General features: G+C 42.7%; 1 protein-coding gene across 2 annotated transcripts; it reads left to right on the top strand.

Moving 5' to 3' along the window:
• Positions 1 to 723: 723 nt before the first annotated feature.
• prss12 (serine protease 12) lies at positions 724 to 27,706 on the top strand. Of its 2 annotated transcripts, none has more exons than XM_036517041.1 (13): positions 724 to 884; positions 5,324 to 5,462; positions 7,077 to 7,255; positions 7,767 to 7,917; positions 8,871 to 9,049; positions 9,928 to 10,069; positions 10,721 to 10,917; positions 14,878 to 15,019; positions 17,729 to 17,931; positions 19,027 to 19,105; positions 19,607 to 19,729; positions 24,268 to 24,548; positions 26,782 to 27,706. In XM_036517041.1, exons 1-13 carry the CDS (start codon positions 878 to 880, stop codon positions 27,087 to 27,089), a joined length of 2,130 nt encoding a protein of 709 aa, XP_036372934.1. In that variant the 5' UTR covers positions 724 to 877; the 3' UTR covers positions 27,090 to 27,706. The 2 variants fall into 2 exon arrangements, with proteins under 2 accessions (XP_036372934.1, XP_036372933.1); XM_036517040.1 differs by lacking the exon at positions 724 to 884 and adding an exon at positions 1,132 to 1,814.

Below are 27,706 nucleotides of genomic sequence, written 5' to 3'. Positions count from 1 at the left end.
CAGATAGAACGCAATTCATCATTCTAAGTGTCAATATTGTTGTTGGGATGAAATGCTAAAATGTGTTCCTTCATCAATACAGTCATTAAAGATCCTATTCTAAACTTAGATCACAAAGAGGCACCAGGGCGGGGTCCTGGGCATCTAATCACTCTCCTATTCAATGGAGTAAATAAGTCCTCTGCCTCTCTGGCTCAGCGGTTGAGTATTGGAGCGTGTTGAGCGTTGGAGTGAAAATTGGCTGTTGTACATCATCCATATTTTACCACTGTGTCAAATTATGCAAATTAATTGTTAGACTGCTGTCAGGACCACTTGTCAGTCTTTGATTATGGTAGAGCACTCTATAACAAATATGACGTATAAGCATACTTTTGCCATATTCTATCACACCATTTCATACTAAAATACGTTTTTAAAAAGGTATAATTTGAATAACCTATCACGTTAACCGTCTAGCCCACGTGAAATGAATTACATAAAATATTTGCCTGCACTTTTCATTCAAGAAGCATGTGGTATTTGACAATACATTTGAGTGGTGAAATTGAATGACCCAGATGGCACCAGTAATTTTTCCTGCAGCAAAGTTTGAACAGACGACAACGACGGTGGGTCCGTAAAGTTTCTGAGTTTACTCTAGGGGCGCTAGACAGTCGGCCTGGTTGCGAGACGCAATGGAGCAAGTTGCAAGCATGAGAGCTCGCAGTCCGTGCCGGGAGCTGCGGAGGTACATTCAGTTCACTTCCCTGTGTTGACACGTCGGTTCGTAATCATCTGCAGAGAAGAAAATACACAACGTTTACCCTGGATGCCTGCATTTCCTTGTAAATCGCGTAACTGGTTCGTTTGAAGGACGCCTTCATGACAACAGACAATGAAAGGTTGGAATATGTAAGAATTTACCGCATCAGTTCGAGTTGCAGTTTGTATCCCTACCAACACAACTGAAACCTGTGTTTATTGGCTGAAACTCTGAATTAATGAATACTCATAGGTGAGATAGATCAGATCAGGTAGCCCGCCGTTACCATTGTTACTTACATTATAACAGTATAAAGTGTTACTCCGTTTTCAACTTTATTTTCCAAGATAATAGTACATGTTTCAGGTTTCAGCTATTTGAAATAAATAGCTGATTTCCATTAGGTCTAAATAAAGACTTGGCATTAATATTTATATTTGTTGTACTTTATGATTTAATTTGCATCTCCACGTTTTAGTGCTGAATAAAAGATATATAACCGTATATTCTAAATGAAGAAACTTTGGTTCTCTTGGGACGCGATCAACATGCGTACGTCTCACCCTAGGCTGTTCCGGACTGGAATCTATTGATCTTGTTTCAGATACCTCACGGAATCTTTCCCACTCCTGAATTTGTTCGATGATACCCAAATGACTGATAAGATTATACGATCGTGCTCCTTTAAGGCCTAAAAAGATTCCGGGGTGGAGGCGATGGACACAGGTTGAAGACACCATGAGCTCAACGATTCTTGTAGCGATCACTTTAGTGGTCTTGTGCGGAAAATTCGGTTTGGGCAGCGAGGCGTCTTCATTCATTTCACCTTTCACGGAGTGTATTCAAAGCAAAGGCAAGGCAGGTTTTTACCAGGGCTCGATAGATGTCACGGAGTCCGGCGGAAAGTGCATGAATTGGAGCGATGTCGCCGGGGTCAAGGACAGGTATCCCGGGAAAGGGCTAGGAGACCACAATTTCTGCCGCAATCCTGACGGAAGGATCCGACCCTGGTGTTTCTTCAGAAATGACAGAGGACGGATAGACTGGGGCTACTGCGATTGCAAACAAGGTAAACGTAAATAGATAAAATGCGCGAAACTGAATATTTTGAGAGCAAAGTTCTTAAATCGAAAGAATGCTCAGAAAGTGTGGAACGGTACTTCAGGACTGTCTTTTCGATTTGGCTGTGAAGTTTTAAAACTTTAGGAAGATGTTTAAAGCCCTTGTCCTCCGTCATGTATATGTCAGTGTCGCAGAATTTATAATTTAATTAAGCGTCTGAAACGTAAATATACCCACTATACATGCAGTTATTACTGCGTCCTCATATGTCAACGCATAGTAAACCCAAGTAAAATCATCTTTTTATCTCAGTTCTGTTTGTGATGATACGTTAAAAATAATTGAATACATATATTCATCTGAAGATATTATAATAGCGACTGTCTGTATGTCTGGAACTGTATGTCAGGAAATACAGAGTTATTTATTATCGCCGAGTGCAGGCGAACGCATACAACCCATGCAACCCGTGACGCATAGTGTCACGTTTAATCTGATTAGTGAATGGCGCAATGCATGCATAGTTTCTAATTTAAAAGGCCTAAAGCGGGATAACTAGAATAAAGGAAAGCGTACTATCTTAGAAGTTGTGTGCAGTTAGACTGCCTGATCATTAGAAGGCTGATGTTTGGCCCACTACCCCCCACAAAGACAATTGTTTCACTTTTTTTTTTTTTTTTTTGCAGTGAGGCTTCTTTATTGCACACGTTGGCCAAAAGGCTGTGGAGTAGGCTAACGTGATTTCCATTGTTTCACATATTTTCTATCCATAGTATAATTTCCCTAAGACCTAGGAGGAACACTCATGATGACACTGATTTGTTTTTCAAATGAGAGCCTATGGGAGCATATGGGAGCAGCTATGTAAGTCGGGTCTTGTCCGGAGATACAGAGAGTGTGAAGTGTTTGGCGTCTGCAGAAATCAGTGTGGGGATATTGAGTGTTGTTTTGTTGTTGGAAGTGGTGTCCTTTGCGTACTTGTGTTGACAGGAATGAATCGTCTGATTTCCCCCTCGGCCGTTCCCTGACAAGCGTTAGTATTTTTAGCTTCCCGTGCACGTGGAGGTCTGTGCTAATGAACACCACTTAATAAGACTGAACGCCGGCCTTCAAAAGTCAGTGATGATTAATGACACGCGTTTTGTCAACGAAATAAAATAATAACATCTTTAATTTGACAGATGAGCTCATTAGTTGGAACTTTTTTCATTTGACACTTAACAGTATCCACTTTTCAGTAACTTGACAGAGTCTTAAAATACCCTACACATGGGAATCCCATGCAAAACTGGTTTCCCTTTCAGTATACAAAAACATAAAACAAACAAACAAAAACACCCCTGCCGCTTTACTGACATGAATGCCAACAGCCAGAACCAGTTCTCCTTTAAATAGAGTACTTGTCCACAGCCTGGAATTCAGTGTCATGTGTGATCTTTCTAAGTTGCAGGGAGACCCCAGTCATACAGCAATATGTCACACATGTGTTAACAGTGCATGTGATTTGTGGCATGTTACTGAATCCAGCCTCTGTCAAACACAAATGCTAGATGTACCGAATTGTGCTCATGACACCAAATGACTCTGAGTGCCAGAGATTCCTCACCAGTGTCTATTTCAGAGGGATCTTCTGAGAGTTTCCACGTGGGCTCTGTCTAACCTGCTGTATACTGTTAAGGCTGCTTGTGAGATTATTTTCAGTGGTGGCATTCTCAACATCAAACTGTGAAGTAATGTCTTAACTCCAGCTTGTGGGCAACATACCAAAAACAGTCAGTCAGCCTAAACCTAAATGTATGAAGGACTTAAAACATTTACATATAAACTATGGTATGTGCCAGTTGTACATACTTTATACGATTTTGTATTTTATGTTTATTAACTTAAGTACTTGCTGTATGGCGAATGTATATTTTGCTGGACCTTTAATTTATGAAAACTAGACAGAGAGCTGCAGTGTTATTGAAGCGTGCTGAAGGTGTTTGTCGGATCACAGGAGCTTAATAACATAAAAGGTTCAGGTAATCAAGATATTTATTTGATATGACTCCTGGGAGACCCTCAACATCTTTCTTTCATTGTGTGGCAGAAGGAGGGCGGAGTGCTTTGAAATGTTATGATGCTGTAAATCTTTTATGTGGCTTTACAAAATGAAAAAAAATCACATCCATCTTAGTATTTTAAAGAAGTTGTGCATACATAAAATCGTTTTCATTTGTCAAGTGTGTAAGTATGTTGGTTATATTTATATACAGATGAACTAGATATCCTAGATGAAAATACAGCTAAAGAGGCTCCATAAGGATGATAAATCTCAGGGAAAGTGTTTGGTTCTGTGTGCCAAACGTTTAGAAATAAACCTCATTTTAGCCATGCACTAGCTTTGTGCTTTGTTCATCACAGGGAATGCTCTCTCTGAGGGTGTTGATCAGATACTGTTGACTTTTCTGTAGGAAACTTAAAACTTTAGTAATAATAGTTAGTTATAAGGCAAACCACTAATAATTTTCATCAAAACACTTTCGTTTGGTTGTTTCTTACATGATTCATGCTTATTCAGTTAAAGCCTAAATTAAATAGGCCTAGTTCACTTTTACATTATCAATTTTTTACTGTTAGGGAATGCTTGACTAGAGTTTCATTTTAGATCATTTTGTAGGTAAGTAGTATAGTAGTATGCAGTCTTCTTCATTTGAAACATTTCCATGGCAGAAATGCAATAAGTGAATATGAATACAAAAACAATAAATACATGGTACAAATCTTTAAGTGTTTAACTCTCTCACTGACTGTGTCCAATGAATACTAGAAAATGAATGATTACAGAGGAAATAAGCCTGGTTACTCTGAGAAAGGTGCTATATGAGGTTGAAATGCAGTCTGTTTCACCTGCCCACATGTTAGCTGCTGGGGAAAATGTACTGAGGGAGCTATGATTGGGTTTCTGTCTTTTCCGTTCAACTGTTCCAGCACTGCCACCTATTAGCACCTTATTGGACATTATTATACTGGTGAAAGTTCTTGCACTCTGAATGAATAGAGGGGTTTCACACCACAATGTCAGACTGAATTCTCATGCCTACTTCTGAAGTGCCCCACCAAAAATGCTGTTCAAAAGACTGTTGCAAAAACCAGCCAGAGAGAACAGTTCAATTTTGTGAAGAAAAACAAACACCCCATTAGATAATCATATATCAAAATTGATAGCAGTTGTTCAAAAATATAGGATCATTATATTTAAGCATTTCTTCAATATTCTCAGCAGCCTATAAACATAACAGACACAGATCAGCAAATTTCTGTCCTTATTTGAGCTCCAGCAGGCTGAACAAGCAGTTTTATCCCACAGCCAAAAAAAAAAGGATTCTCATGTTTACGTAATCTTTCGATAACTTTTTTGCTTGATACCTGTTTGACGTTTATCTCTGTGGACGGCACTGTGTCTGAAATGAATGCCAGATGTTGTTGTTGCTGTTGTTGTTCTGAATCGGGAATGCGATTCGTCTTCCTGCTCAGGGTCGGTGCGTCTGCAGGGCGGGCGCAGCAAGCTGGAGGGCACGGTGGAGGTGTACCTGAACGGCGCGTGGGGCGCGATCTGCAGCAACAGCTGGGGGGATGAGGATGCAGCTGTGGTGTGCCGACAGCTGGGCCAGGGGTAAGGCATTCCTCAAAGGTGGTGGGGGGGGGGGTGCACAAAGGAGGCTTCACTAATCTGGATTAGCGGCACAGATACTCGCTCTGTGCGGGAGCTTCTCCCTGGAGAGAGGGAAGACGGTGCATGCATTTCAGCCGTAAATCACCACCGGGGAAGGCTAAGCCTCTTACCGCACCGGTGGAAGAGGCGCTGTTGGAAAAGCCCTACTGTGAAGCACCGCATTGCTTTCCTTTCTTTCCTGACCAAGAAACGGCAACAGAAATAATGAGATAACACTACTGACATATAAAGGGAACCTTGCGGTGGGCTCATCTGCTTGGAGCAGGAAAAAACAAAATATTTTAAAAATCAAGTAATGCTGGAAAGCAGCATTTCTAAGTAGAATATGATATTAAACTTTGTTAGGTCATCCTTATGTTGTCATGAATTGATTTGTGTACAACAGCATTATTGTCTTCCAAGAACTATACGGTCAGTTAACCTCATAATTAAATAAAATGGTGCAATAAAGATCAGTTCCAGATTAGCTAAGGTTTCTTATCTCATAAAGTGTCACTTTAGGGAAAGAGTAAAGTCTGAAAATTCAGAACTTTGAACAGAATGATGAAAGGCAACACAATGGTTGTCTAACAGGGAGAGAGGCTTAATTCTCAGACATTATACTTAGGAAATTTTAAAGGTGTTTGGAGTTGAGTCTTTGTACATGTTTCTAATTTTGTACACAGGAAACAATAATATCGACCCTCTGGTTCTGGGTGTGCTTGTTTATTACACGAAAGTGCAACCTATGGCATAAGAAAAAGAGTTGTATAGGTCAACTCTTTAACCTCACAATTTAAAAAATCAAGCTTTTAAATTTAAATTCTGTGCTTTGATTTACACTGACCATACACTGGGTAAAATGGTACAGCCAACATACAGTCAAGAAAACAAACAGGTCCTGTCAACCTTTTATTGCCGGATTGTTACCTAACTACAACATAAAATCTTTGTTGTCTCCTCCACGCCTGCCCAGCATTCCAAGTGGTTTCATGCCCAAAGGTATTTGCCCTTCAAGCCTTCCTGCCTTGTGGATGTGACACGGAGGAGGTCAGCTGGGTTGAAGTGCAGATATTTTCAATCCCCTGGTGTCACATATGTGTTTGTGTGTCCTGTGATTCCTTCTGTGGACAGGCTGTGTTGATTTCCCCGGAGAGAGCCCTTTCCTTAACATAATTCTGACACGCTGACACACTCATTCATCTCAGACTGACAGATCTGGGTTCTAGGTTCATTATGGGGTGTTTTCTGTGACTTTAAAAACACATTAAGAATGCACCCATTGTAAAGGAGGTTTTGACATGTGGATGCTTTGAATAGATTTTTTTTCAGAGGAAGATTTGCCATTTGAGTGATAAAGGCTTGGGTATATGTAGGGGTTGTAAAGCTTTTACTTATTTGTTATTACTTATTTACTATATTTAGTGTATGTAATTTTTAGTGGATGCTTGTACTCTAAGTGATTTACGAGATCATGACGTAAGACACATTCTGCATCACAGTAACCTTGGCGTGCATTTCGGCGTGCGTTGCTTCTGGTAGCTGACGGCATTGCTCCGTTCTCTTTGGGGGCAGGTACAAGGGGCGAGCGAGGCACAGCCCCCTGTCACGACTGAGCTTCTCGCTGGTTCACTGGAGCGCGGTACACTGCGGGGGACACGAGGACGCCTTGCTGCAGTGTCCCAGGACGGTGTGGAACGGGGGCGACTGTGCCAGCAGGCATGTCGCCGCCGTCACCTGTGCCCTGCGGGAGGGTGAGGCTTCGCTTCACTTCCTCCATTGCACGCAATGTCATTTCCTGTCTCATGGCACTTGAGGCTGATTCTGTTCACAGTAGGATTTTGCTCAAAATGTCCACCGTGCCTTTCTGTTTGTCTTTATGCTAAGGTGTGGAGGGATGTATGTATGTAACTTAGACATGCTCTTTTTGAAAACGCTGACACTTTGCAGAGTGGTGGCGTAGATTGCAGGGGGTTGTTAGCAACATATTTACTCCTTTACTATCCCACATCTTTAATGTTTCCACAAGCAAGAGTCAAAATGAAAGAGTTATTATTGTGTTTTTGATGGGTGAACCACTGCTTGTCTCAGCATCCCCCTTAACAGAGTTAATGCTCCAGCTCCACACCTGTAAGCTGTAAGTGTCTCTGAGCCATATCGGTTATCACTCTGTTGGAGACACACAGCAGATCTCAGTGGAACGTCGGGACAGGAGACAGCTGCAAGATCTCTGTGGTGAAAGTAAACCGCGTGTCTCCGCTCCAGCGGCCATGTTTGTTCCAGTGCGTTTGGCCGGTGGCAGCTCCGGGCACGAGGGCAGGGTGGAGGTGTACCACGCTGGCCAGTGGGGCACGGTGTGTGACGACCAGTGGGACGATGCAGACGCAGAAGTGGTCTGTAGACAGCTAGGCCTGGGGTAAGCGCTGTTATCAATGTGCTACTTCACACTTCCCTTGAATTGTCAGTGCATTTCCTACTCTTCCTTCTCAGCTGTAAACTCTGTACTTTGTCTTTAAGTAAATATTTAAATAAAAGCTGTGAAACCACAAAAAATTTGGACAGTATTAAATTTAAAAAATGCTTGAGAGAAACAAAAGTGTAAGAAAGCAAAGGAGGAGACAAGTCTATGAGGATGTTGACTGAAGTCCAGTTCACTATCTGCATAAGAATGTGAACGATTTTTGCTGAGAGGTCCTGAGACACAACTGAGTGTTTCAGGAAGAAAGGGCGATAAAAGGAAAATTTGGACACTTGAGGTCAAACTGTGAATCAGCCTCATTGTTCCTTGCTGGTTCATTTGAAATACTTCAGTTGTGAATTCAACAGAAATGGTCAAAAACACACACACACACACACACACACGTATTTTTCTTTACAGCGCTGCAAATTCCTGCATGTGAAAGCTACCCATTCACCGCTGTCTCTCTCCAGAGGCAGTTTATTCTAAGTAAACCCCACACATTAAACTACAGGCGATTTAGCCAGAGACTAAAATCAAGAGACAATTACTGCAGCTCAGTTCCTTTTAAAATGTTAAGCCTATTCACTTGAGAATGTGATTTCCGCCTTGAGGTGAAAATTCCTTGTAAAGTCTGCCCTCAGACGTGTTGGGCTTTGCAGTAACACAGCCTTAGGTGAAGTAAAACCTCATTCCCAGCAGTAGTTAATTTCCAAAGGCTCCTTATCATAGTGTGCGCCTTTTGCATTTGTTAACATTTCGCCGAGCCATATAAGCTTGTGTGTTAAATGGATTCAAGCTGCTATCTGTGTGTGTGCTTGCGTGCGTGCGTGCGCATGTCTGTGTGTTTGTATAATGACATAATGAAACACAACCTGCGGGCGATGGGCCATTTTTTTTTTTTTTGACAGGGGGACAGCAAAAGCATGGGGCCAGGCCTATTTTGGGGAGGGCTCAGGCCGGATCATGCTGGACGAGGTGCAGTGCACAGGAAACGAGCTGTCCATCGAGCAGTGCCCCAAGAGCCCCTGGGGGGAGCACAACTGCGAGCACCGTGAAGATGCCGGGGTGTCCTGCACCCCCCTTACAGGTACGCACATGGAGCACAGCCTACCTTACACATGGCAATGCTGCATAGTGGCTATAGGGCACTGGGCCAAAGCACGAAAGACTGCAGGTTGTAATCTTGGGTGGGACACCAAAGCAAGTTACTTATCCAGAACTGCTCCACACATCCAGCTGTGAGTGTGAGTCATATGCAGATTGCGTCAGATAATGGTTTCTGCAATTACTTAGGACTGCATACAACGCATACCTGCAGACACACAAAGGCTTCTCATGGCTACATTACAGTGCTAAAGATAGCCAAGGTTTGTGCATGAGTAAAATAATACTCTGGGACTTTTTTTGGCTAGGTGTGCAGTGCCACTGACTTAATGTGCTCTTGGTCCATCTAACTAAACACTTCCCCAAGGATTCATCTCCAAATAATTACTGCCTTTTTTTTCAAAAACTTACTTAACCAGAACTGTCGTAGTCAAATATGCAGCTATGTAAATGACTACAAATGCAAATTATCATAATTGCATCTACTAAGCAAATCACCTAAAATGCCTCTGTTTTCCACTTACATTTCACCGTTATCAGGGCTTTTCTTCAGATCTGAGGTGCTGACGATTTTTTTGAAAACCACACTTTTCAAATCACACACATATTTTATTTTTTCTGCCTTTTATTACTTCTTTAGTTTCCCCCTGTAGGGATTGAATAATAATCCTGTTGGTAGAGGATATGAGAGCTGAGACCTTGAAAGCTAGAAGTAGTGGATACCGAGAACAGTTCTTTATCCGTTTGTTTTATTTTGAATCTGCAGTTGAAAGAATAAAGTGATATCTAATAGTAAACCCAGAAAAGCGTGAGCAAATCTGTGTTTAAATCTGCCTGTAATCTGTGTGCTCTGATGGCCAGATGGCTCCTTGCGGTTGGTGGGTGGCTCCGGCAGTTTCGAGGGTCGTTTGGAGGTTCACTATAAAGGGCAGTGGGGCACAGTGTGTGATGATGGCTGGACGGATTCCAACACGCAAGTCGTCTGCAGACAGCTTGGATTTAGGTGAGGTGTCCGGCTAACCCCCCCCTTCCCCCTCCCCCATTTTTGATCAGTCAAACTCAACCATGTCTCCCACTGGAATTGCTAGTGTTAATGCCAGGCCTTTAAGAGCTTAACATTAACTCCTGAGAGGTAAACATTCACATATCTCCAATGTCTCAGTCTCTGGCTTTAACATAATGCAATCAAGATCTGATTTAATGGAATTTGCTGTTTGTACTTTGTGAAAAGCAATCAAACCATTGACATTTAAGACTGCTAGATAGATGCAATGGCTTTCTTGACATTGTGATGTTAAAAATGGTGTGGCATTACATCATTTGTTTAGCAAATGCCCACTTCCAAGGTGTCTTGAATAATGCATCCAAGATGCTCTCATCCAATAGCCTGAATAGTGTTATGCTCACACTCACTGGTGTTAACTAACAATCTAACAATGTTGCTCATTCACCTTCAATGGATACACTTCTTTCGTGCTGGGAGTCAGTCTGGATACAAGCGTCTGCTGAATGAATGTAATGTCTTCCCTGATGAGCATGGTGACACCTCATCAGTTTCAGTTTATCTGAAATACTGTACCTCGGTAGATCGTCAGTAGCGCCCTGCAGGGATTGACAGTGCCCGCCCCCCCCCCCCCCCCCCCCGTTTGTGCAGGTATGGCGAGGGCGCCTCTCTGCAGGGGTTTGGGGAGGGATCCGGCCCCATCCTGCTGGACGACGTGAGCTGCACTGGGAAGGAGCCTGCCCTGTCCCTCTGCGGCCGGCGGGAGTGGGGGAAGCACGACTGCACACACCAGGAGGACGTCACCATCACCTGCAGCCCCGAGCGTGTCGTCCACGGCATTCCGGCCAGTAAGCCCCGCCGCCCTTCCCCCCCCGGCCCCCAGGGTCAGCCCCGTCTCCCACAGTCATCTGGCGGCGGTATGATAATTACAGGGAGAGTCTGGGGATAGAGGTGACACTAATTACGCCCTGTACTCAGCGGAGGGCCTTCACTCTGGTCTCTACCTCAGGAAAAGCGGGTCTGAAAAGCTGGTCTGTTTTATTTCCTTTGTCATGGTCAGTATAGTCTATGTTCCATAAAACTGCAGGCACGGTGTGCTTAGCTCCAGAGCATTGAAATAACACTAACCTTTCTTTGCTCAGAGTTAATGATGATAATGACTGCATTGCTGTTGGGCTGAGTAGTGGCCTAAGGAAGAAATTCAATCCTGCTGCTTTCTGCTAGTTAGTACGTGAATGGAAATTCAATCCTGTGAGTGCAATGCTTGTAAGGGGTGGAGCACAATTACTTACAGGGTTTGGAATGGATAGGTACAGCCCTTCCATTTAAAAAAGGCTCTGCATAAAGAAGATCCCATCTACTTTTCAACATCACAATCAAAACCATGTAATCTCTTTCAAATTGCAATGATAGTTCTCATAGATATAATCATCATCATCATCATCATCGTCATCATTATTATTAGCAAATAAAACCTTTTCTGCAAAATAGATCCTTGATGTTGGTCAGGAAACCGTGAAAGATGATTTGCTAGCTGTAATAGCCAAACATCACCACCACCAGAACAGAAATGCACCTTTAGCACTCAGCAGTACTGCTATAACATGGTTTCAGTTTATGGTAGCTCATACAATAGCAAGTTCAAGGTTATTTTTTACAGGTCTTTCGTCTCCAAAAGATAAGAAAATCACATCACTATTGTTATCGCCTCACATGTCATGATCAAAGAACCCTCATCCTAGAAGGACTACACTGATCAACTGAGTTGCATCTGCACAATAGTCACTATTAAATTTTGAGGTGATAAAGATTTGGCACTAGATTGGATTTGCACACATGACAACATAAAAACTTATACAACCCAGTAACTCCCCCTGTGACAGTTTAAATTGTGTTTTCATTCTGATAAACAATACCAATTAAAAGAGGCATAATTTTAGGGACTGTGCTCAGACAGCACTATAACTATAGCTAGTTATATCTAAAACTATATGTGTGAAACCTTTCAGCACCTGGCCAGACCAGACTTACAATTATTTCAGCACAATCAAAATAACAATCAGTGCTGTGGCAAAGTGAATGAATGTTCATTTTCTAAATGAAAATGGGCAAAGCCACGGGCTGAAAGCTGCTTGTACGTGGAGAGTGTACCTCTGAGCACTGAACTGACACAACAGAAAGAATCTTTGTGGCTTGAATTTTACATTTAGACATTTATTTTAGCCGTAAATACTCAGGCGTATCAACAATGTCAGGAATACTGAGTCGATATGTTTTGAGAGTTAATGTGATGTCTAGTTACAAATAATTCATTATCACAATTTATACATTAAAGAATAATAGTACATTTGAGTGCTTCCGCATACACATCTATATGCTATAAATATATGGTCCTTCCATATGGCCATGATCTGCTCCAGAAATTTTCCGCCATAAGTTCACAATGAGGTGTTTTTTTCCACATTGGAAGTTTTAGTGATGACGCCCACAGCCACATGCATTCCATATGTGAGGAGAGCACTCCACCGTGAACAGACGCATGACTTCCCATCTGTGTGCGTTCATTTAGGGAATACCGTTCATGGCACATGACGACGTTTCAGATAGCAGGCCAGTTTGGATTAATAGACTGGTGACTGGTCTTCATTTTAATATGCCAGGACACTATATCATTACACTACTCTGTGTTACAGTGGCCTTACAGTGAATAATGAATTCAGGTGCATTATTTGAGATAATTTTGTGATTCATTTGAGGTAGTTTTCCTGGATTGATTTTCCTCAATATGATCCTCCATATATAGTACCTTGGAAAACAGGATTATTGTTTTGCTTTACTTTTGTTGTCCTCTGGTAAACAGTTGGACATAGTAACCAGCTATTGTTTCACAAAAAGGAAGGAATGCAAGACTGTAATTGTAAGTTTTTGGATTTGTTTTTTTGCCCCCTGGGTCTGTTAACTGTTTATTCTAAGACTCAGGTGATGGATTATCATTCACAACCAGCTGCAACCACAAGTCTACGCAGGAATGTCCTCTGTAGCAAAATGTTTCTACGCCATTCTAATTTTGCCACAAAGCTGACATGCAAGTGTTGATTTCTGAAGGTGTTTTTCCAAAAACAAAAAAAAAAAAAGGATCATTTTGATCGGTGAGCATTAGCAGAAGCGGACGGTTGTTCGTGACAGCCTTTACGAGCTCACTGACGAACGAAGCCCAGCAAATCCTTGAGTAAACGAGGAGGAGACCCGGGGGGAAATGTCTTGAAGGAATATCAGGCAAATCACAACCATCCGATGGGGAAATTAAAGGACCCCTCTAAACAAGCACACGTAATGTGAGTCATGTGGCTTTAATGGGTACAGCTGTCCCTGGCCTTATCGCGGTTTTGCAGCTTCATCGAGGGTAACATTAAATCCTGATGGCTTTGCCTTGGCCGCCCTCTTTCCTCTTCAGGAGAGAGCGATCGTCTCGGCTGAGATGGAGGTGCGGTCAGACGCCCGCCTCTCACTGCTCTCCGGATGAGGGGGGGGCCAAGGCGTAAACCGAACCCGATCGCGCAAACCAACACATACGGAACCGTTTGACAGTTTCCACTTTTACTAGATCAGGAAATCATTACCGAATTTCAGTCTCAGTTTCGGGACAGTCTTTTCTGGGCCCTGCAAGGTGATGTCATGGCTATGAGGGGTCTTGAACCGTTACACGGAACCTAGATTACGCTTGGATCCTCACAGCGCCTCTGCCAATCTAAGCCTCTCGCTGATCACGTTGTGTTGATTTTGGAAAAGCAAGAGGGCAGCCTTTATGCACACGCTGTATAAAACTGTCATCATTACATTTAGATTTGCTGACAGGTTAATGTTGGGTTTTGATGAGGGCCGCTAAACAGGAGGCGGTGGGGCAAAGATAATGTTTTGCTTTTTCAATGGTAGAACGGCATGAAAGGAGTTGGCCTGTTCCAGCACTGTTGCCTAAGTAAATATTTTCTGTGGTATGCTCCTTGATCCTTGCTGTCACTTCAGATTTAAAATAGCAAGTGCATGATAAGCTTATGAAATTATTTAATACCCCTGTTGTGGAAAACAACCGCTCATAAAAAATCATGAATAGCATTTGCTTTTCCATAGCGGGGCAACCGAGTATGTGCGTTCGTAACCATGGCTACCTCCCATGGTAACAGGAGAGGCTAGTGCGTGGCGAGACAGATTCGGTTAAAGACATCACCGTGTCCGGCAGTAAAGCGACACTGAATCCCAGTTCCCAAGCAAGTCATATTCACACCAGCCTGCTGACATTTCCATCAAATGTCATGCTAAATCCCACTTCATGGGCGTCCGTCTTAGTTCTGAAGTAGACTTTAGGCTGTGATGGTGCATATGCTGACAAGATTACACTTTTACTTTGACTTATAAGTGGCTTGTAATAGTCAACAGAATTTCAACTGTATTTTTTTAATGGAAACATATGCAAACCCGCTTCTACCTGGCTGACAGTACCCAATCATTCTCTGTCACAGCCATCAAAGAGTGATGACATGTATATTAAGCGCCGCTCGCTGAACTGTGCTGACTTCATTAGCAGAGATGTTCCAGACAAAGACAGAATTATGAAGAATGAGTCTGTCAGTCTGGTGCTGAGGTACTGGCAGGGGGCCACCTCCTTCAGGCGGGTGTCTCGCTGCTATATGAGATTTGGCAGGTACTTTGGCGGGGGCGGTGGGGGTACTTCCTTTCAGCGAAACCTGAGCAGTCTCTCACCCTCCCCCACCCCCCCGTGTTTTTTCCCTGTGTCCGTTACCGTGATACAGGTGTGCCGCTCCGCCTCGTGGGTGGGGAGGCCCCGAAGGAGGGCCGGGTGGAGATCTATATCGGCGGCCAGTGGGGCACCATCTGCGACGATGGGTGGACGGACAGGGACGCGGACGTGGTGTGCAGACAGCTGGGATACACGTAAGTCTCTCCCGGGTCTGTGGCCACGCCTCCTCCTCTCTGTTTGCAGAGGGGTGAGAGGACGATTTGGTCAGTATCCCACAATGCATTTCACGCATCTTAGCTCTCAGAAAGACAAATGAGACTGAAGCAGGCACCTCTTGTGAAAAGCAGCCAAGCTTTTAAAAGGCGTCTACCCACCCATGGGTGAGTAGAATGGCGATAATACAGCTTGGTGCGTTTGTTTTTAGAAGTAGGTGAAAAACACCTTTTGAGATGACAAATCACCAGAAGGAAAGTCTAAATGGTTTCATCTTTCGTTAGTATGATAAGAAATTCCATTACCCAGGGATATTATCCACAGTGTAAACCAACAATACACTCACTGAGGTGGTCTGCACTCACTGGCATTAATCTCTCCTGACCACGGATGCTATCAGGCAGGCCTGGTAAACATCTGCTGTTTCTGTTCATAAAACACATCCACACAGGGCTGCTCTATGAGGAAAATAAAATCCAGGGAAAGTATCCAGTGTGATGTATGGAACATTCAAACATCTGCCATCCAAGGACAGTTATCTTGGTGTGCGCTTGATGTACAACAAAACACTTTCCCTGTGTTTCAAATGCATGTAAATTTTTGCCAAAAACATAGTTAATATCAATTTCATAAAGTTAAAGATCAAGTGAGAAATAGATGTGAAATGATAACTGTAAGGAAAACTACATGGCATTTTTCAGAGAACAGTGAATAGTCCTTTTGCCCAGATTATTTGATCTCAATGGGACCATCTGGACAAATAAAAGATACTGAGGAATTGACCATCAGGAGTTGCTACATCAAACCTCTTTTTGTACAAATAATTAATCCAGCTAGTGGAGCATGAATCCATCAAAGGTCTAATGTATCAATTCTTAAAAAATAAAACCAAAAACCAATAAAACCCCTGGGTGTTTATTATAGTCCTGGAATGTCTTTATCTCGGGTTTACACAGACCTATACACAGAAGTATAAATACATTCATGATGTAACCTGGGCCTTCTCATAAAATGCAATAAAATGCATTTCATTTAGCGAAGTGACAGATTACTACAAACACCTGTTATGTTTTGCAGTAAAGAAGGACAGCATTTTTTCCTATCTGTCTTAACCAAATGATAGACTGTGTCTGTTTTCACCCAAACAAACACTGTACAGGAATGTCCACTCATCTGCATGGCTTTACTAACAGTACATGTGGTTTAGATGACAATAAAGAGAGAATGTGGCAAGAAAGCTGTTTTTCTTTTTCGCTCCAAAAGAATTCATAGGCATCATCCCTTTTGTGACTCTCTGAACAGGAAATGCCTTGCCGGTGCAATCTTACACTACTGTCACGCAAGCAGGGCAGCAGCTGAAAACAGCATTGCGCTTTTTACAGGAATCACTCAGGCGTTCAGCGTAGCGGCAAAACACCAGATCCTCACCAGAGCACATTAGCAAGTCAGTATCCACCCCCCACACCCATTTTGAGCAAATAATTATCCAACACAAGTTTAATTAGATCTAATCTATGACTGCATAATAAGACTCCAGTTCAAAGAAGGTTTGGGGGGGTTGTGTGAGTCCACAAAACACTACGTCTGTTTGAAATAACAAAAGAGCAGTGGGAAGTTTGGTTAGCTTTTTTTCTCCTGCTCGTTGCAGGAGACCATTATTCTTCCCTGTTACTGACAAGCGTGTTTCAGATGAGTTGATACATCTGGAAAGCATTTTAGCTTTGAAAAATGCACTAAAAACCTACAGCAGTGATAAGGATCACCATTGTTTAGCTTCAAATGCCGATTACTGAGAGGTTGTTTCATAGTTTTGAGTACCAAGGGGGCTTAAGGTTATCTCTCTGATGCGGTGACTGAGGAGAATCCTTTGAGGGCTGTTAAAGGCTCATTCGAAGCATGTGGGGATTGCTCTAGGGACTTGGAGACACCTCTGGCTCATATTATAACATGAAATACAGCACCCCTAAGCCACGTAGTGCAAGCCAGAATGTGCAAGGTGGGAGAGTATTCACAGGGATGGGTCTTTTTTCCATACTCACAGAGAACGCACATCATTGTTCTTTTTATGGTGCGCTTGAGGGATCTTTGCACATTTTTTTCCAAACTAAATAAAATGTGTAAAAGTCATGTGGAAATTGGAAATGAATACAGCATTAATCACTTTACCAATGAGTTGTGATAGGCTGGATGAAAAAGGCAATACCACCTTAAATTCTGTGTTGTCATGTTAGGTATATGATTTATTCCAGTTCTGGAGCCTTTACAGTTCCCCTTAAATATACAATACCACCTTAAATTTTGTGTTGCATTATGTATTGGACATTATTCAGTTCTGGACCTTTCATAGCTCCTTTTAAACTAACTAGGCTGGGTGCACTTCAGGCTGACTGGAACAATGACAGTGATGCTAATATGAGACCCTCAGGAGAGTGTGCATGCAAAGTCAATAAGCCAATGGCATATAAAGGTCAGAGGTGACAATGTGTCGGTGCAGCTTTGAAACTCAGTTTCTCTTATCAGATGAAGCCGAACGTCTCAGCTGAACCACTGGGACTCCCATATGTTGTCTTTTTGAAACCACTTCTCTCATTTCCCATAAGATACTGACAAATTTTTAGTCAACGCATTGGAAGTCACATGAACTGAGGCTGAAAGGTCATATTAAAAGGCAGTCTTTGTGTTGTTTTTAGTGGCATGGCGAAGGCCAGGACCATGGCCTACTTTGGGGAGGGCCAAGGGCCCATCCACGTGGACAACGTGAAGTGCACGGGGGCGGAGAGGTCACTGGCGGACTGCATTAAGCAGCCAGTGGGAACGCACAACTGCCGGCACACAGAGGACGCCGGGGTGATCTGTGACTACGGTCAGCACGACCGCTCGGACAGCTTCAAAGGTGACCTGCATGACCTTTTCTTTCATCACTAAGATCACCTTATGGTCATTAATTACCGTTATATGTCAGTAGGAACGTTCTAAAATTTGTTCTTATAGCTCCCTGGAACAGTCTAAATTGTTTGTTGGCTGTACCAGTCTCCCAGAAAGCATATGGTCTGGATATGAAAATGCATGATTCACCAAACCAAATGGTTTCCCAAGGAAACTTACAGTGTTCTGTAATCTGTTGCTATCTCATACATTTCCTTTAATAGTAAAAATGTCATAGTTTTACCAATTTTCAAATTGCAATGATTATTATAGATGGAGAATATCCAGAAAATAAAATAACATCTGCTTCATTCAGATTCAGATATCATTCTGAACCACATTCTGTATTAAATATTACATTGTTTTGTACACACATGTTGCAGTTTGAAATTAAATATTATTTAGTTTTCATTCTGTTTACTTCAAAGCGACATAAATATTCCAAGCTACTTAGTCATACACGCTTGGAATGGCTTTGTTTGACAAACAAGCGCATTGTTTAAAACACTCAGAATAAGTGATGGAAACCAAATGGTTGGCGGGTGTGAGGTTTGCAGAGACTGAGGCTGGCGATGGTAATGCCAACATCTGCCCGCTCTGTGAGGAAAGGTTAGGTAATTACAGCGCTCTCTCCCCTCCAACATCTGGAGAAAGCAAACACAGAAGTATAGCTCGCTGTATGCAGAGCTGGAAGCGGAGAGCTCCTTCCATGTGGTGAATAACGTGAACCCAGGTGAAGGGATATTTTGACTGATGTCTAGCGCTGCTGCGTAGCTCCAGGGAGGAAGTGGTTACCTGGGCCATCCAAGAGTCCTACTGGGGCAAGTAACAGAGGGAAAGTGAGCTCTGATTTATTATTCTTATTGATTCAGTACCTCTACAGAAGTCCAGGTCCGAGCTGTGGTTTCATCCATTTCATTCCCTACTCTTTTTAATGATTTCAGAAGCGAAATACATGTGTGTAAAAGTTCAGCTGCCTTCATTTGGTGTTGGTCAAATATTCTGTGGCACTTCTAAGTGTGTAACGGGTCAGTTTTTAAAGCTAACCCCCTGTGTCTTGCAGGCCCTGTTGCGTCAGCCTGTGGTTTACGGTTAGCACACAATCGCCAGAAGAGAATCATAGGAGGACAGAATTCCTTAAGGTAAGCTGAAAATTTTGTGCACCCTTTTAAATTGAACTGAATGTCCCTCATAAACAAGATGGAGTCCCTTTCCGCCCTGTTGGCGTCAGGCCGATGTTGGGTGCTGATAAGACGACTGCCCTGCACATGCTGGCCTGGGCTGTACAAGCGAGTCAAAATTGCTATGTTGTGTGTTTGTTGGTTAACCACAAGCTTAATTGCATCTTTGGTCTTTTCATATCAGCGGAGTTTAGTCATCTTCTGCCGAGGGGTTTGTTGTTAAAGGTTAATGGAAAAAAGAATCATTTAAACGAAAACCAGATGAGGCAGCAGTGAGCTGACTGATTGTGCAGTCCAAACAAAGAGTGTGTGGTGTGTGTCAGAAATGTGTTTGTGATGAAGGGTTGGGGCGGGTCGGAGAGATGGTTCTGTTTGTGGTACTGTGTCTCATCTCCCCGAAACAATCCTAAGCAGGGTTTGTGTGTGTGTGTGTGTGTGTGTGTGTGTGTGTTTCTGTTTCAGGGGTGGGTGGCCCTGGCAAGCTGCCATCCGTCTCAGGGGCTCCCAGGGTGACGGCAGACTGGTGTGTGGGGCAACGCTGGTCAGCAGCTGCTGGGTCCTCACCTCTGCCCACTGCTTTAAGAGGTAGGTGCCCTTCTTCCCTGCTGCTGAGTGTGAACTACTGATGTGACACTGAGGCTTCATGAGCCCCATAATGGGTGGAGCCATCCAGCCACAATGGGTGGATAAGCTGTCAGTCACAAACCTGTAATGCGATAACTCCAATAATGTTAGGATTCATGAAGCCTCAAAATCAAAGATAAGAAACTCAATACTGTAATCAGCCTAAGAGCAGATATTTCTCCAAAAACTCCTTGATTTTCTGCCAAAAGCAATTTCAAAGAAATCAGCTGTTGGATTTGGAGTTTGTATGTTGCAGTTTGCATGGTGTAGAGCCTTTTCAACTCCCAAAACCCATGGTTTTGAACGACCCAGTCTTATAGGTGATTTGTGACCCAGGATCTGTGAAGCATAGGATCTCCAAAACTGCTTCTCCAAAACAGCACCCCGGTTTCTCTGGCTTTACAATTTACAATTTGGTATTTCACAGACGCTTTTAAACCAAAGCAACTCGCAATTAGTGCATCAATCAGGTTTGGCTAACTACCTTATAAGCAAAAGATCACAGTAGGAGTGCAAATTAATTATTTACAGTACCATGCACCTGCATATCCTGCAACAATAAAACAGAAATCTGCAAACAAAACCTGCAACATAGAGACAAGGTTAGTACAGAAGGTTTTTTTCTGCTCCTGCAGAAGATGGCGAGTGATTCCACAGCTTTGAAAATATGTCTACCACAGTCAGTCACAACCCAGCACAAATGTCCTGGTACCAATGGTCAACTGTTTATTCACATTCACAGAGTGTCGACTCTTTTACTGCGGGGCTGTAGTTCAGGTACTGCCATATAACGTGGCTTGGCAGGTAGGTGATTGAGTAGCAGAGTCAATTGTAGCCTCATAAGTCAGTGCAATGAACCTACAGTCACACATCAGAAAACCAGTAATGCAGAGAAATGGATTGCTGCAGATGCTGGAACAGATCTAGCCCTGCTCCTTGAATTATGTTGTGCTGCTAGAACAGGAAGGTCTTAAATTTCAAGGGATTTCACGTTTCGCCCAGCAGGTAAATAAGAATGAAATATGAAAGTAATCACGGTCATCAATAACGACAGTCAGTCGGTGAGCGTTCGAACATCCAGGTGTGCTTCTGTAAGTGAAAATAAATGGGCGCATTTTATCTTCTGCACTCTACCTCAACCTGGGAGATGGAAAGCTGGCGAAGATCGCTCTGATGACTAAGTTCATATTGTCCCCTTTGACACACAAGTGCAACCGTACAGAATGTTGTGCCTATCAAATATCATTTTCAGAAAATAATATTTTCCCTTTTCCCCTTGCTGTTAAGATGTAATTACCGATATTTTCCAGGCTATCTGGCATGCATAGAAAAGGGGAGATTGCTTGAGACCAGTGTTTATATTAGGTTACAGACATATAATGATGAGATGTAAGACATCCAGCCGCAGGATGTGTGGATTTTTGTTACTACCTGTGCTTGCTGTTGGACACTGGTAATTACTTTTAAAATTTCCATACCTGAGAAGTGCCACTTTTGCTAATTACCATGCCAAAACCATTTTACATGGTCAATTGTATTTATTTGTTCTGTCTCTATTTTTAACAAGGTGTATTTCACAATACAACAGTATTCAGAATGAGTTTAGATCCAAATACAAGCAACAAAAAAAAAAAACCAAATGGTTCAAAAAAGTTTTCTTCGTCTTCATGCCTTCATGCACAGATCTTACATATGTTTCACAGCTGATTAATGAGTTGTTCAGCCTTTTTAAACCCAGTTCATTTTTTTCTTAGAATGTCTTTTGGAAAAAAAAAACAATAAAAAGAAACCATGAAGCAAAAACATGTAATTCTCCACCCTAAAGTGCCTCATTTTTGGTGATCATGAATACATTTACACCAAATAACCAGAATCAAGGTAAAATCAGTAGAAGTGAGGCTGTACATGGCCACAAAGTGTGTCAGCAAAGCTGTGAACGTTTCACGTTTCAAAATGTTTCATATAAATAGACTGATGACAGAACTGCTGTGTACCAAAGGATATATTAAACCAAATGTCATATTATTTTTATGCATCGTGCCCGCTTTTGGCTGGAGTCCAAGGATAATGAAACCATTGGCCTCTGGCAGTGATGGGTCTAACAAGGAGTGGAAAAACGATTGCCTCTGTTACTCAGAGATGTTAAGGAAAGAGGTGATTCAATAATCCTCATATACAAGTCATCTGGTAATACTTTTTTAGCACTAAGATTTTGACATGATGACAGAATATTCAGGGGATGTCTCCTCAGCAGTACAGGTGTGTAAAAAATAAATTAAAAAACAACAATATATTACTGCCCAACCCATAATGGTACATAGATAAGACATACAGGTATTTAAGTTGCCTTTACTTTGTCAACGTAATTACAATTGATATTGCTATTGTTTTTTTTTTAAAGGTACATTTTCCAAAGTAAGTGTTGTGCCATATGAAGAAATTAATTACTATGCAGCCTTACTAGGTACCATCAAGTAACAGACTGAACAATTCAATCTATATGTTAGTTCTATATGAATCTATATGTTAGTTCGACCTTATGTGGTCTAAGTAATTCAGTCATTCCAGTTAACCATTGAGTGTCAAGGGCTGAGTTGGTTTTACCACCTGAAGGGCCCTTTGGGATTTCCTGGTCAGATGATGGACCTTATTTGTGCCAATTCGGCCTTTCAAAGCAGACACCCCTGAGCTCTGTTAGCGAGGGCGCGGAAGAATGTCTGCTGATCCCCTGCCATCCAGCAGCGGGAAGTAGTTTGGATTCCAGGACGGGGATTTATTTCCGGAAGAGTCTTGATGGTGTAACGGGACACTTGCTTAGGTCTTGTTCTGGCAGAGAGCTGTCTTTCCATTTCTGCTTCATTCAGTATTTTTTGTGCGCTTGTTTCCTAAACAAGTTGGTAGATATATAACCCGAATGCATGGAACTGGAGTTAGGTCTTTCAATGCATCCATCACATTTGAGTTCCATATTCAAACAAAGAAAAGTTTAAAGAAAGGAGCTGTGACCTTTACGTACTTTTGAAATATGTTTATGGAAAAGTATGATGGAAGCGACGTGTTAATCATCCGTGCTGCTGACGTCTTCACCAGCGACGTCTCTGAATGATGGTCTGACTCACTCGGCCGGCTGTGGCGCATGGCCTGTCGCAAGGTAAAGAGAGACCTGTGGACGTGCCAGAGCAGCGCTGCTATTCGTACAGAGGAAACGATCCACTGGAGCTGCCCGGATGCCCTGACAGTTCTAATAGTTTATTTCTGCAGCAGCTACTGGATCTCCGTTCTGTGCAGTGGATGCAGGATTGCCCTGAGCGTTAATTTGAGCCCACAGGATGTCTGGCCGGAAGTGGTTTTATTTTATGCTGAAAGAAATCCGTGTAATGTTCGAAGACACTTGAGAATAATGCTGCGTAAAACAAGAACTTGCTTAGCATATGTGAGACGCAGAACAGAGCACCCCAGCTGGTTTTACATGGGGGCCAGATTAGGAGTAGTAATTGAGTGGACAGGATGTTCTTTTACATTACATTTACATTTAGGTCATTTGGCAGACGCTTTTATCCAAAGCGACTTACAAGTGAGGAACAGCAAGAAAGCTACAGTAGTGTAGGAGACCTTGGAGTAAGCTTTAAGTGCAACCTAAACAACTAAACTCAGCTAAATAAGTCAAGAAAAGTAGAAAACGAGGTGAAAGCACAAGGATGGACAGGCAGAGGGGACAAACAAGTAGTGACAGGAGAAAGAAGTGCGAGGCAGAAAGTGCACCGAGATGGAATTGTGTTAGAGTTGTTAGAAGTGTTTTTTACACCGTATATCTAAAACTATGTACTATTGCACATATATTCATATAAAAAGAGCAGGCGAGTTCTTAAAAGAGCAAATAGTCAAACAAAAACAGTGGTGCTCACTGAAATCTCTAATCCTCAAACTACTTATTTGATTTTATTTTCTCCATTGCATTATTTCTGAGGGTCAACAGGAAGTCCATTGGGGCGTGAATGTGGCCTATGGGCTGGTATTTGAAGAGCCTGAATGCAGAATTATTATCTTGTCCTAATCTGTGAGCTGCATGTAACTTAACAGTGGCTATGGGCGTACCCACGTGTTTGATGACGAATGCAGGGATTGAGGTTGCAGTCTTGAATAACACAATGAAAGGCCGAAAGGCTGATACAAAAGTAAACCTTTTTTGAACATTAAAACAGCTACACTCCTTAAAGACACTCAGAAGTGAGAAATTGAAAACACAGTTCTTGTCAATAAATCTTGGCATTGCTAATAAATCTCTTTCTTTCAGTGATACCACATTCACTGATTCGCAGAGCAGATATCCTTATTCAAGGAAACTTAAATTTGACCTGTGATCGACTTACACATCTGGAAGTTGAAACAATTTCAGATGTAAAATTTTGCTGAAGGAAAAAGAAAAGACCCAGCAGGATACTCGTTTCCCTACCTGCCATTCCACACACGTTCACTCACCCAGAATCCTTCACTCACAGGTACGGCAACAGCACAAAGACCTATAAGGTGCGGGTTGGGGACTACCACACCCTGGTGCCTGAGGAGTTTGAGGCGGAGTACGGGGTGGAGGAGATAGTCCCTCACAGCAGCTACAGGCCCCATAGCAACGACTACGACCTGGCCCTGGTGCGCCTGTCCGGGCGGGACGGGCGATGCGTGGCCCTCAGCCGCCATGTCCTGCCAGCTTGCTTACCCCAGCGCAGGGAGAGGGTGCTGAAGGTGGCCTCCAACTGCTTCATCACCGGCTGGGGGGACACAGGTTTGTACGCCCTCTGTCTCCCAAGTCATCCTCAAAACTGCCCTCTGGAATATCACCAAACATGGTTTGGCAACAGACTCGTCCCATTCATCACAACACACAGATATTACCTTCACTGTGAAGGCTACTTATTACCATTTTTTTTTCTTTCCCTTTTTGTTAGTTTTTCTTTGTGCCCTTATACAGGGCTGCTTCTACAGCATTAGAAAATACAAGCATAAAATACAGATAGCAAGTAATTCTGAAAAGCAGGATGCATAGCAAATCCAATTTAAATCCTATTGAATCAGATATATATCAGACTGAATCACTGAATCATTACTAATTGGCAACTGTTTGCAGTAAATTTATGCCAATTATTTTATTGAAAGAGTACTCTGGTGTGCTTCGGTGGTGATACTAATTCCTAAACCATAGAATTGTTGCCCAGAAAGACATCACTCTATTCTGTTTGACTCCTTTTTTCCAAGTGTGCTTATATTTATCACCTTGTTAATCAGAAGTGATAAGCAAAAACCAAAACATTTTTTGACGTGTTTTTTTTTTTTCCGTACGGCACAGCAAAATCTTTAGGATGGAAAGAGCACATCAAACATGCAACCCCCTCAAAAGGTTCAGCTCATGTAATCCTGAAGCTATGTCAACAAATCAACCTTCCTCTCTGTTAGCCTGTCAACCGTAGCCTTTTTGTAATTCCAGAACCCGAGGTCGACTTCTCCCGGTCTGCTCCCTGCCTAATTAAAAAGCAGATTTGAGGGACACTAGCTGCCCTCTCAGCCCATGTTATTGGGGGAATTCACCCCCCTCCCCCTCGGCTGTTGACAGCTGATGGACATGGATGCACTCTTTTCTCTGCAATTTATTTCACCAGCATCTCTTTTGACATTTTTGACAGAAGAAGGACTGTCGGGATAAAAATCTTTCATATTTTGCATTTAAATGTGTCCACACTCTCTGGACCTGTCAGAAACAATCTCTCAGCTGCCATCTGTCTTGGAAAAGAATACTTTTTCTGCTCCAATCAGTGGATGGCATATGGATGGCAAGCCCTGTTGACCTTACACCTTCAAAGAATTAACACTTACCTGTGCACAAGTAGCTCTGGTTTTAAGGTGTAGCTAGTCTGAATGCCAGTGGTGATGTCTAGCTTTAACTAAAGAGAAAAATAGGTGTTTTCTTGTTCTAAACAGTTCTAAAAAGTTTTCTTGTTTTGACAGATAAATCTATTCAAGCCAACCAAGTCTGTGAGACACAATAACAAATGAATTCCCATTAGGGGAAAAACATTCAAGTTATCATTCATGCAATTCCAAAACATCTTAGGTGTTGTTTAAATTACGTCTTTCATATATGCTCTCTACACTCAAGTGATGATATGTAACTTCTTTAGACTGGACAAGGTGGAAAATATCCTTTGGGATGAGGCCTGTGTTTTAAAGCCATGAAGACATTTGGCTGGCTGCCTTTTCTAATGGGCAGATAAGGAAAACATCAGTGTAGCTGACATACTTCCCTGCAAAGTGGAATCATTAAAGCAGCCTCACCTCAAAAAGACATACTCGGATATGATATTACTCAAGCGGCCAATATCCGAAGGATACCAGGAAGAGTGAAAATGGATTTTTAATTGTATTTATTATCAAAATTGTTTTAGGAAAATCCAAGGCAAGTGTGAAATGCCTTGGATTGCTCTATAAGCACTGTGTTTTTCAGTTTCTTTCTATCATAGTTTGCTAATGGGCACTACCATTCCACTGGTAAAAAGGGCCTTGGCTTACTGCAGCCGCTTTGAGCCTTGTCCTCTGTTGAATAGCAGTCTAAATTAGGTGTCACTGTTTTTATTTGCTCTACAAAATTTTAGGTGTGTTGACATTTGTAAAACTGTTGTGAAGAAATGAACAAGGTAAATAATTTGTATTATGTTTACATGCTATATATAAGTTGTATTTTTCAGCATAAAGCTGGGCCAACATCTTTGAAAATGTGTTTGGGGAAAGAGGTAGTCAGCACTGCAAGCTTTTCTTTTACCTTAACACCATGGGCTCCATTTACCAGTAAACATCTGTAAAGCTGTATTCATTGACATGAATAATGCATTTATTTAAAAATGAAAGAAGTCTACAATGAGAATTTGAAAATGCCCTCTCTCGTGTTCTCACAATTTTGTCTGTGCTACTTATAGTCACAATTATATTGCATAATTACTAAGGGGCGATTGGCCATTTTTTGGCAGGGCGGGCGTACTCCAAGACCCTCCAGCAAGCGCCCATCTCCCTGCTGAACAAGCGGCACTGCGAGACGAGCTACCCGGGCCAGTTCACGGGGCGGATGCTGTGCGCGGGCAACGGCCTGGACGAGAAGTGGGTGGACAGCTGCCGGGGGGACAGCGGGGGCCCGCTGGTGTGTGAGCGTCCCGGTGGGGCCTGGGTGGTGTACGGGGTGACCTCCTGGGGACACGCCTGCCGCCTCCAGGACTCGCCGGGGGTCTACACCAAAGTGTCGGCCTTCGTGCCCTGGATCAGACGGGTGGCCGGACTTTGAGGCCCGTCCCGGAGCCCCTGCGGCGATGGGGAGGGAGAGAGGGCCCACCGCCGATGGGAGCCTATCCGAAAACAGGCATGGCGTTCTCCTTTTTGTTGGCGAAAGAGCCGTAAAATACTCTCGCTCTTTTTCCTATTTTTACTCATTCACGTCAGCACTTCTCTGTTCGAAAGGGACCACTTTATGTGTTATTCTGAACTCTTGACAAAGGCACAGCAGGGACTCAGCCCCCCCTCTGGGTTACGATACACACAGAGTATCTAATGGTACTCTGCCATGCTCTCTTAATTCCTGATGTGAAAGTTACAAACTTTGCACTAAAAATGTACAATTCCAAACGATCTCACCCTGTGTCACGCGGTGCACTGTTAGGGGTGTGCGAGGACTTGGGCAATAAGGTAGGACTGCAGACAGGAGGGCTCCCTTCAAGTGTTCCATCATTGTCGAATTAATCCTTGTGTAGGACGTTGTCTTTCTGTTGTTTTAAGTGTATTAATTTATGCTTTATCAGTATTGACTGTGATGATATGGTGCTATTACAGTATGGTTTCTGCATATTTTTCCCGTGACATGTAGTGCAATACTTATCTTCAGGGTATTCTGATTTTGAATATCCG

Source organism: Megalops cyprinoides, chromosome 22 (assembly GCF_013368585.1).
Source record: "Megalops cyprinoides isolate fMegCyp1 chromosome 22, fMegCyp1.pri, whole genome shotgun sequence".
NCBI lineage: Eukaryota > Metazoa > Chordata > Actinopteri > Elopiformes > Megalopidae > Megalops > Megalops cyprinoides.
This window is presented reverse-complemented; position numbering and strand designations above follow the sequence as displayed.